The sequence below is a fragment of the Mus caroli genome, unplaced genomic scaffold (assembly GCF_978045245.1).
Source record: "Mus caroli unplaced genomic scaffold, Mus_caroli_1 scaffold_20, whole genome shotgun sequence".
In the NCBI taxonomy this organism is placed as follows: Eukaryota; Metazoa; Chordata; class Mammalia; order Rodentia; family Muridae; genus Mus; species Mus caroli.
The window spans coordinates 52,688,450-52,699,797 of record NW_028227275.1 but is presented as its reverse complement, the minus strand read 5'-3'; the positions used below and the strand labels follow the sequence as shown (position 1 = coordinate 52,699,797).

The 11,348-nt window shown below is 49.5% G+C and overlaps 1 protein-coding gene across 1 annotated transcript; it reads left to right on the top strand.

Moving 5' to 3' along the window:
• Positions 1–52: 52 nt before the first annotated feature.
• Positions 53–9,858, top strand: Mta2 (metastasis associated 1 family member 2). Its single transcript, XM_021151253.3, has 18 exons — positions 53–482; positions 1,550–1,617; positions 2,125–2,218; positions 3,862–3,979; positions 4,113–4,176; positions 4,361–4,478; positions 4,739–4,841; positions 5,053–5,152; positions 5,274–5,462; positions 5,549–5,623; positions 5,744–5,802; positions 6,026–6,123; positions 6,257–6,396; positions 6,991–7,219; positions 7,820–7,909; positions 8,478–8,596; positions 8,702–8,850; positions 9,056–9,858. Exons 1-18 carry the CDS (start codon positions 455–457, stop codon positions 9,219–9,221), a joined length of 2,007 nt encoding a protein of 668 aa, XP_021006912.1. The 5' UTR covers positions 53–454; the 3' UTR covers positions 9,222–9,858.
• The last annotated feature ends 1,490 nt before the right edge of the window (positions 9,859–11,348 follow it).

Sequence of the window (11,348 nt, the reverse complement as noted above, 5' to 3'; positions counted from 1 at the left end):
TGGCCGATCTGCGGGGTCTTGCTCTCCGACCTGAGCCGAGCGCTGGGCCTTGTTCTCCGGATCGGCCGAAGGTGTTCCGGAAGCAGGCGAACCCGGACGCGGGCAGGGCAAACCTTGCCAGCGGTTGGCACCGCACGACGTCTGCTGGGACTCGGTGAGGACGCTAGGAGCCGGAACCTCACTCCGGTCAGGCAGGAATCGAGCTCGTTCCGGAAGAAGCCGAGTAGACCGGAGCTGGCCTTGGTGTCCCGGCGTGAGGCTATAGCAGTGTCGTCGTCGCGCGGGCAGTGATGAGCCGCGGCGGCTGAGCGAGCAGAGGTGCCGGCTGCTCGGGCCCCATCGACACTTCCGCGGAGCGTCAGCCACGCGCTGGGGGCTTCGTCTGGAGCTGAGCTTTGCCCCCGCGAGCCTCCGGGACCTCTTTGTGTGGCCGGAGGCGGCGGCGGGAACGGCCATGGCGGCTAACATGTACCGGGTGGGAGGTGAGTACCCTGAGCGGAAGAGGCTGAGGCCGGGATCAGGGAGACTCGGTGTCCGCAGGCGCGGGGGAGCCACATCTGGGGTCGTGTGGGCCGCGGCACCGACCGGAACCGGAATCGAGAGCTATGGTTCCGCGCGGCGACGCTATCGGGCGCAGAGTCTACCGCAGAGGCTTACCTGCAGCCGTAACGGTGCTCTGAGACCTGTGACTGGATCGCCGGGCTGGAAGTGGCCTTGGCTTGGAAGGGGCCCGAGTGACCGCCCGGCCAGCCGCGCTAGGGGCTAGGCGCGCCGGGGTTTTCTTTTCTGTGGCGGTTTGTGCGTTCGCGAAGGTGGGGCCTGAACAGTTTACTCAATTCTCCTATACAAGGATGCAACTTGAGTGCAAAGTTTGTATGGATTCCAGGGAAATTTCTTGTTCTTGTCTCTTAAGTCCCACTTTTGAGTGAAGATCTGACGTTAGAACTGGGTGTTGCAGGGGTAGGGGGTAAAAACTCATTTCCTTTTTCTTCTTTTTTCCTTGTTTCTTTTTAGACAAGGTTTCTTCTCTGTGTAGTCTTGGCTGTCCTGGGACTCATACTGTAGACCAGGCTGGCCTCGAACTCAGAGATCCGCTTGCCTCTGCCTCCTGACTGCTGGAATTAAAGGTGTGTGGCATCACTGCCTGGCAAAGTGTTTCCATAATATCTCTTTTCCTTCCTTCCTTTTTTTTTTTTCTTTTCTTTTTTTCTCCCCCCCCCCCCATTTCCTTTTTGAGGCAGGTTTTCCCCTTGTTTCTTTTGAGACAAGGTTTCTCTGTGTAACCCTGGCTGTCCTGGAACTTGAGCTGTAGACTTGGCTGGCTTTGAACCAAGAGCCTGCTTTGGTCTCCCAGACTGTTGGAATTAAATGCATATGCCACCACTGTCCAGCTAATGACTAATACTTATTTTCTTAACTCTCTCCTCTTGCTCATCTCCACTTCATCTCTATCTAGAATTTTGTCTCATTTTGGTCCACACAGACCGACTTTTTCATCTGGGTGCCCTCTCCTCTGATCCTCTTGTTTCTTCCCCACCTCCTTCTACAGATTACGTCTATTTTGAGAACTCCTCCAGCAATCCTTACCTGGTTAGACGGATTGAGGAGCTCAATAAGGTGAGTGGAGTTGGTTTTTTGTTTTGTTTTGTTTTTTTAATGATACAGGGTCTCTTATTATGTAACCTTGGCTGCCTGGAACTTGCTGTGTAGACCAGGCTGATCTTAAACTCATGGAGACCCTTTTCATTGGTCCTGAAATTATCTTTGAGTATTAAGTCTTTACTGCTAAGTTTTTCTAGCTCTTCTACTTAGACCCTTAAGGAGATATTGCTTTTGGACTCTGTGCACTTCCACTCGCCCACCTCCCCCCAGCACCTTCACTTTCTTTTTTTGTTGTTGTTTTTTTGTTTTTTGTTTTTTTTTTGTTTTTTCGAGACAGGGTTTCTCTGTGTAGCCCTGGCTGTCCTGGAACTCATTTTGTAGACCAGGCTGGCCTTGAACTCAGAAATCTGCCTGCCTCTGCCTCCCAAGTGCTGGGATTAAAGGCGTGCGCCACCATGCCCGGCATGCACCTCCACTTTCAAATGGCCAATTTTTCTTCTCATGTTTTTCTCCCTCCTTTAGACTGCAAATGGAAATGTGGAAGCAAAGGTTGTCTGTCTTTTCCGGCGAAGGGATATTTCTAGTAGCCTCAACAGCTTGGCTGACAGTAATGCTCGTGAGTGTCTTCATTCCTCACCCCTTTCCCCTCCCCAGGATCTGAGGACTAGACATGTTCCTGCAGGTGTTTCCCCTGGTAGCATTCCCAAGGGAGGGCGTGAGTTTGGGGGGTGGGAAGTGCCTGGTCTGCAGAGGGAGGCCTGTTGTTACACGTTGGGGTTGGAAGCAGGGCGGGCAGACCATGATAAGGAAAGCCAGAATGAGGCTTATGTGTGTGAGTGGAGAGATATTTTGATAGGAAATGAAAAGAGCTTTAGAGAAGCACACACTCGGGGACATTTTGGGTACTTTGGGACAGTGGTTAGTGAGTGATGGCCAAGGTGAAGAGGAAGATACTGTTTTGAGAAGCCTGCATAACAGAGAGGAGGCTTATGCTGTAGTCTGAAGGCGATGCCAAAACATTAAGAGAGATGATAAGCTAGGAGCAGTTCTCTTGGGTTTTCCTGCCTTTACCTTTTTTCCTCTCCACTCCAGTTAGTGTCTTTTTTGACTTATTTTTGCTTTGTCTGCATTTTCTTTATGATCTTTATATTGTAATTTTTTTTCACTTAGTTTTATCTTTTTTCTTTCTTTTTTTTTCTTTGAGACAGGGTTTCTCTGTGTAGCCCTGGCTGTCCTGGAACTCACTCTGTAGATCAGGCCGACCTTGAACATAGAAATCCACCTGCCTCTGCCTCCCTGGTGCTGGGATTAAAGGCGTGTGCCAGCACTACCCACATCACTTAGTTTTCTTTTGACTCCCTTTTTTCTCCTAGATTCTTTTTCAGGCCCCAGACATGAAAGGGTTAATGAACTGGGCCTACCAAGTTTCCTGGCCCTTTGGGGTTTCCTGCTCCATCTGGCAGGGGCTGACCTTGGTCTTGTTCAATCAGAAGGGGTGGGGGTGTGGTTCTTTTTGCCCTAGCCCTGGGTTTTCCTAGAACACAGAGAGACATGGACACCCCCCCCAAATCTGTACCCCAGTTTTCAGGGGAACAATGCACCGATGAGCATGTGCCTGAGGTTTCTGTCGTCTTCTACTTTGGTTGGCACTTAGCCAGGTTAACTGTTTCTACGGAGATTTCAGTACAGGCTGCTGCCTCTTGGTGAGGAAGGTGTTGCACTGGTTTCGGAGTTGCCCTTCTTGAAAGCCCACAAACTATTATTAGCCAAGTAGAAAGAGAAGGAACATTAGGTTGCACGTGATGTTTCAGGCACAGCAAGAAGTCCTGAAGTATGAAGAGGAGCTGGTAAATAAACAGCGACCATGTGTGCTATTTTTACTTCTTCTTAACTGGATTTTAGGACCTCGGACTGGTTGTGCAAGAAAGAGCTAAATATGACGTCACACTGTATTATGGCTCTGTTTGTGCTTTCTGCGTGTTGTCAGTGTTGGCAGCTAGGATTGGGTGCATTTCTGTGGTATCCTTATACTCTCACAGTATAAGGATGTGATAATTCCTTTGATGGAATTAGAGAGAGGATGGAACATCTACACTGAGGTGTAAGGCCCAAAGGCGGGGCTGGTAGGGTAAGAGTGAGCTGCCCGAGGAAATTGCTAGGCAGCAGCTGAGGTCGGCTCTTCTTTACCGGACTAGCTAGCTGGCTAAGGTACCTGTTTCTGAATTAGTTTATGACTTGGTTTCTTCCTCAATATTCTAGGGGAATTTGAGGAGGAATCAAAACAGCCAGGGGTCTCCGAGCAGCAGAGACATCAACTGAAGCACCGAGAGCTTTTTCTTTCTCGGCAGTTTGAATCATTACCAGCTACCCACATAAGGTATAGGACGATCAGGGTCACTGTGGCCTATGCGCCCTTATTTAGAAGATGGAGAGAACGGGGTGGTGTATTGGAGATGGCAGGTAAGGAGGGATGCTCATCCAGGACTTTTGGGTTTGTCTTTTTTTCTTAGGGGGAAGTGCAGCGTGACTCTCTTGAATGAGACAGACATCTTAAACCAGTATCTAGACAAGGAGGTGAGGAGCTGCTGTGATGAGAGGGAGGTGAGGGAATGTTGCCCCCTAAAGGCAAGTGAGGAGGTAAAGGGGCCATGGACCTCACAGCCGGGGTGTGTGTGTGTGTGTCTGTCTGTCTGTGTGTCTGGAGAGACCTTACTGTCCATGCAGATTCTTCCTACTAACCTCCTCTCTTCCTCTTTAGGACTGCTTTTTTTACTCACTGGTGTTTGATCCTGTGCAGAAGACACTTCTGGCTGATCAAGGGGAGATCAGAGTTGGTTGCAAATTCCAAGCTGAGATCCCAGATCGTTTGGCAGAGGGTAAGCAACAGAACAGGAAGTGCTCGAACATGAAAGTTTCTGTGGATAGCTTGATTTGGGGTACCAGTGTGGAATCTGCTAGGTGTTGTGTTGTGGCTCTGACAGGGTGAGACTTAGGAACATGAGAGAGACAGGTGGGCACAGCTGGGAGGGGAGTTCTGAGGTCTGATAGACTCCAAGCAGAGCAGAGGAAGAAGAGCCATTGTGAGTGACTATAGTTATTTCTCTCTCCCTCCGTGGTGATTCTGTTGTTTCCTCAGGAGAATCAGATAATCGAAACCAACAGAAGATGGAGTTAAAAGTCTGGGACCCAGACAACCCTCTTACAGACCGGCAGATTGATCAGTTTCTCGTGGTGGCCCGGTGAGGGTGGGTGGATCAGGAAGGTGGGCTGGGGAGGAATGGACTGAATTCTGCGTCTCATCCAATTTCTTTTCTTTTCTTTTCTTTTTTTTCTTCCTTTCTTTTTTTAAAGTGGGCTTTGTTTTAGGCCTGGGCATTTTCTTTTTCTTCTTAGTTCCTGAACCTGCTTCAATTTTTTTCTTCTCTTCTTGACTTCTCAATCTCTCTTTAGAGCTGTGGGAACCTTTGCGAGAGCCCTAGACTGCAGCAGCTCAATTCGGCAGCCAAGCTTGCACATGAGTGCAGCTGCTGCGTCACGAGATATCACTCTGGTAAGTGCCAGCTGATAGATAGTTGGGCGTGTTGAGGCAGGAGAGGAGGGCGGGAGTCCTGGAGAAGGTAGAAGTGCTTAAAGAGTAGCAAGTCCTTAGCTTTGTTCTATATTTTTGGTAGTTCCATGCCATGGATACCTTGCAAAGGAATGACTATGACTTGGCCAAGGCTATGTCAACCCTAGTACCACAGGGAGGCCCGGTGCTCTGTCGGGATGAGATGGAGGAATGGTCTGCTTCTGAAGCCATGCTGTTTGAAGAGGCTCTGGAGAAGTATGGGAAGGATTTCAATGATATCCGCCAGGACTTTGTAAGTGAACAGGACTAGGAGGAGGGAGAACGATGACTGAGCTAGGATCACATGCCATCTCATTCTCTGTTTGCTGTTCTTTTTAGCTACCCTGGAAGTCACTTGCAAGCATAGTCCAGTTTTATTACATGTGGAAAACCACAGACCGGTATATTCAGCAGGTATGGGTCAGGCTGGCTGGGAGGCTGGACCAGAGGCTATCTGCTTACCTCTCTGCTATTTCTTTTGTTTGATTTCAATTTGTACTGAGATGCTCTGAATTTCTGTTTTTCTCCTTACAGAAAAGATTGAAAGCTGCTGAAGCAGACAGCAAACTGAAACAGGTCTACATCCCCACTTAGTAAGTGTGGCAGAAAGGGAGATGGTGCCTTCCTTAGTGATTGCGGTAACCAGGAAGCAGAGGCTATGGCTCAGTGACGAGCATGGGCTTAGTATGCTCAAGGCTGTAGGCCTAATCCCCAGAACTCCACAGAGTCGGAAAGAGAACGGAAAGTGGTGGTAAGAGAGACACAAGTGGGTTGTTTTCTTAACTAGCTTCTGTCTTCTCTTGTTTCCTTCATTAGTACCAAGCCAAACCCTAACCAGATCATTTCTGTTGGTTCAAAACCTGGCATGAATGGGGCTGGATTCCAGAAAGGCCTGACTTGTGAGAGCTGCCACAGTGAGTTCCAAGGAGGGACAGGGTTGCTGGGGATAGGTGGTCCTAGGGTGGCTTATTCTCTGTCCTGGGAATTTGAGGATCTCGGGTGGCATATTTCCTGCCAGCAAATTTCCCTTCTCTCTCTCTCTTATAGCCACACAGTCTGCCCAGTGGTATGCCTGGGGACCCCCTAACATGCAGTGCCGACTTTGTGCTTCCTGTTGGATTTATTGGAAGAAATACGGGGGACTGAAGACCCCTACCCAACTTGAAGGGGCTGCTCGGGGCACCACAGTAAGAATCAGTGGGTGGGAACTTGGCATGATGACTGAGGCAGGTGGGTGAGTTAGAGGCCAGTCTGGTATACAAAGCAAGCTCCAGGTTAGCTGGGGCTACATACTTAGATGTTGTCTCAACAAATAGAAAAGAATCACTGATGCCAGGCGTGGTGGCGCACGCCTTTAATCCCAGCACTCGGGAGGCAGAGGCAGGCGGACTTCTGAGTTCGAGGCCAGCCTGGTCTACAAAGTGAGTTCCAGGACAGCCAGGACTACACAGAGAAACCCAGGATATAGCTACCTAGGTCCTATTAGACTGGGCTATGGGTCTCGAAAAGCCAAGAAAAAAAAGTAACTGCAAGAATATGTGGGGATTGGGAGAGCAGTGGGCTTCTGAGTGCTTTAGGCAAAGGCCAGAAAACCTTTGACCTCTTCTTCCATGGAGACTGTCAAATGGGTAGGAGCACCTGCCAAGTATTGGGAAGCCAGGGTGGTTGGGCGGGGCTTCACTGAAGAGGTCAGGTAGAAACAGTTGGCTGTCTTCAGGAGATAGAGGACAGAATTGCACTGTTGATTTGCGATTTCTCTTTTTCATATGTCATTCCTCTAGGAGCCACACTCAAGAGGTCATTTATCCAGACCTGAAGCCCAAAGTCTCTCCCCCTATACAACCAGTGCTAACCGGGCCAAGTTGCTGGCTAAGAACAGGCAAACTTTCTTGCTCCAGACCACAAAGCTAACTCGTCTAGCCAGACGGATGTGCCGAGATCTATTACAGCCAAGGAGGGCTGCCCGAAGACCCTATGCACCTATCAATGCCAATGCCATCAAGGCAGAGTGTAAGGACTGGAGTACTAGCAATGAGTCCAAAGTTGCTCTGGCTAGAGCCCATGACTGTAGGGATAGTAGGCCACAGCGGGTATTTAGAGATCTTGGCCACAGAAGAGAACAGTGAAATTCCTTCAGAAACTTTGATCTGCCATGTCTGGTGGTGCATGCCTAGAATGTAAGCCCTCAGGCTGAGACAGGATATAGCTACCTAGGTCCTATTAGACTGGGCTATGTAATGAGCTCTGGGCTAGCCTGGATTACTTACTAGGACCCAATCTCAAAAAACAAGGCTAGGCATTCGTATAACCCAAGCATTGGAGGGGTGGAGTCAGGACGATAATAGCAAGTTCTAGGCCAGCTGGTACTTTACAGCAGGACCATTTCAAAACACCAAAACAAAACTGCAGAGTACCCAGAGGCTTCCTCTCACTGCAGAGTACCCAGGGGTTCCCCTCTCACTGCAGAGTACCCAGGGGTTCCCCTCTCACTGCAGAGTACCCAGGGGTTCCCCTCTCACTGCAGAGTACCCAGGGGTTCCCCTCTCACTGCAGAGTACCCAGGGGCTTCCCCTAACTGCAGAGTACCTAGAGCCTTCCTCTCTTTTCCAGGCTCTATCCGACTTCCTAAGGCTGCCAAGACGCCACTGAAAATTCACCCTCTGGTGCGGCTGCCCTTGGCAACTATCGTCAAAGATCTGGGTATGAGATGGGGAGCTACACCCCATCCAGGGTGGGTGGCAGGTGGAGAGACAGTCTGGGTGGTATCAGGCTCTCTGAGCCTTCTCTTCAGTCAGGCTGACGGCTGGATTTCCCTCTCAAGAGTCTTCTCTTCAGTCAGGCTGACGGCTGCATTTCCCTCTCTGAGTCTTCTTCCCCAGAGGTTTTTTTGACACCGAGTCCACACAACTTAGAGTATTTGTGTGTGTGCTTATTATTATTATTATGATCCTTCTTGTTATTGTTTTTTGGTGGTGGTGCTGTAGATCAAAACCCAGAATCTCATAAGTTCTGGTTAAGTGGTTTACCATTGAGCTCCATCTCTGGCACAGAAGTGGCTTTCTATAAGTATTTTCTGATCTGAAAGCATAATGTGTTTTTAAATAAGGTTAAGTAGCTTGGTAGGCCATTTTCTCCATTATTAATCTTTAGGCCATTAGAGTAAACAACTGGTCAGGGTAGAGAGGGAGGAAAGAATGGTAATGAAACTACATAGGCAAGGACAGTGGGAACATTTTCTATTTCATCCCCCTTCTCCCTCTACTGACAGTGGCTCAGGCACCTCTGAAACCAAAAACACCTCGGGGTACTAAGACACCAATCAACAGAAACCAGCTGACCCAGAATCGAGGCCTGGGGGGCATTATGGTGAAACGTTCCTATGAGACTGTGAGTTGACAGAGTGGGCTGGGAAAGCTGGACAGGGTGGGCTTTTGTTTCAAATAGGAGTCTAAGGAAGGTAGTTCCTTCATTATGTACCCCATCCTTTTCCAGATGGCAGGGACAGGGGTCCCCTTCTCTGCCAATGGAAGGCCTCTGGCTTCAGGGATTCGTTCAAGCTCACAGCCAGCAGCCAAGCGTCAGAAACTAAACCCTGCTGATGCTCCCAATCCAGTGGTATTTGTGGCCACAAAGGATACCAGGTAGGGAGAGAGTCCACCATGAGGGGCTGAGAGGCTGGCAATCCAAGTTGTCCAGCATTGGAAGTAGGAGTATCTGAGAAAGATAGGTGCATAAGAGAATGTGGGTACCAGAGGGTAGAACTGTAGAGGGCACTGTGGAGCTGCACCTGCTTGAGTCTTGGTGCTCATCAGGCTTTCCTGTTTCTGTCTTGCTCTTTTTGGCCAGGGCTTTAAGGAAAGCTCTAACTCACCTGGAAATGCGCCGAGCGGCCCGAAGGCCCAACTTACCCCTGAAGGTGAAACCAACGCTGATGACAGTGCGGCCCCCAGTTCCTCTGCCCGCTTCTTCACATCCTGCCAGCACCAATGAGCCCATTGTCCTGGAGGATTGAGCATCTTAGGGGGAGGTGGGATGAGAGGTAGAGGGGTGGGTGCCCAGGACATACAAATCTTCATTCCTTTTGGTATCAAAGGGAGTAAGGAGTGAGGGAGGGTTGACCCTGGTGTGTGTGTGTCCTTGCAGGGGTTGGACACCTTCTGGTGTTAGTTACTGCCTGTAACTGCCAGTAACGTCCCTTTTTGGGCTTCACAGCCTATAGGAACTTGCCTGTGTGTGTACCTACCCTATTTGGGGCCTGGGACCCACAGGTGGTTTGGACAGTTGGGGGGGAGGGTTTTTTAATTTTTTTAAAATGAACTTCCCTTTGTAAAAGGGATGGAGGAGGGGAAGAGTAAACATATCAGGTGTTGGTCCCTGGCAGGGGAAGGGGAAGTACACTGCCATGTCTCATTTTTCCTTATTTTCTAATGGGGGGTTACTCTTACTGTCCGGTGTCCGGACTTTCCTAATTGGAATTTGAGAGCCCTAAGATGGTGTCAGCCCCAGCCCATGCTCACTCTTTCTTCCCTCCCCTTTCTCCCTCTGCCTTTTATATGCCAATTCTCAGAAATAAAGATCTTTTGTCTGTTTTTTAACCTCAGATTCTGTAATTGGTTCTTACAGTGACAAATAAAAAGCTGTTTTCTTCAGCTCCTCCAGGCTCAGCTGTTCTCTGTGTGCGTGTGTGTGTGTGTGTGTGTGTGTGTGTATGTGTGTGTATGTGCATGCGCATGCGTGCGTTGCATTTTGTGTGTTGGGGGTGTTTTTGAGAGGGAAAATTGAGGACAAAGGACAATGAAAGAGATATAGATGGTGCTTGTTCTAGGAGCAGCTTTATGAGACATGCAGCCGGACTGGGAGGAAGTCTGTGCCAGCTAGCCTTCTTGTGGGACTCGAGCTTCTCCCATTGGGGCTGAAGTGCAAGCAGTATCTTGGTCTAGATTCATTCCGAGCTCTAATGGCTCTGCGTCTCCACAGAAGGGTGTGAGAATGTCTGCCTGTTACCTACTTGTCCTTTGGATGCCAAGGAACTGGTCCCAGGGCCGGGAGAATGCTAGGCAAGTGCTCTACTATTGAGCTACCTACATCCTCAGCCTTAACTTTCATTTAGGCATTCTAGAAAATGTTAGCTACCAGGCTAAGATGTACTCCACCAAGTGCTGCTTGTGTTGGCACATCCCTACCTTTAATCTCAGCAACGGGGAGGCAAGACTGCAATTCAAGCTCAGTGGTGTATGTATACAGACAGCTGCTTCAGGATTAACACAACCTTAGCAAATGCCCCTGCTATTGAGCGTACTGCAGTATTCTCTTCTTTTTTGGATTGGTCTGCTCTTTTGGGTTGGCATAAGGATCAGATGCCTGAGGAGGGCCCAATAAGGAGAGGCAGGGCCTCATTGGTGACTCAGCCAAGGTCGTAGACTGGTTGGTGTTCTGTCTAAGGTCTACTGTTTGGCTGATAATCACAGCACAAGCTGCTGAGCTCTCACCTGGTAGCCCTTCCATTTCATCACGGGCCCTGTGCTCAGCTTTCATACTCTCCTCTGCTTCTGAAACCACAAGACTTATTCTGGTTGGGGATCTGCTACACTTCCCGTTCCGCATCCTTAAATGAATGTGCTTATCTCTTACCACTGTAGTCTGTTCTTCATTGTACTGCCTTGAAACGGGCCTCGTTAATATACTTCATTCAGACTACATCTGTGGAAGAAACTGGCAGACTGAGGTAGCAGCCATCTGGCGTTGCGCTCATTGAATCCAGCTGATGGGGGTGGGAGAGACAGGGATGGACAGCGCTGAGAACACTTGTAGAAGGATCAGGCTGCAGAGAAAGGAACTGACCTGAGGATGTGGGAGTCCCAGAGCGCCACAAGGCAAGCGATTGGAAACACCCACCCTCTGCTTCTATTCGCAGGGTAAAATAAGAGATTGAGGGGGCAGTTGTGTGGTGAAATGAAGGCACAGATCGCCCGCCACCACTTGGCAAAGAAGGACTTCTGCTGTCAAGAAGCAAGCACGCCTTTGTGGCTGCTTAATGAATATTCACGATTCTTCGGGCCAATCAACGCTGGAGTAGAACGAAGCTCTCCAACTAGTTAACTGTAGGCCAATAAGCATCGTCGAGGGGCGGCTTTTCCCG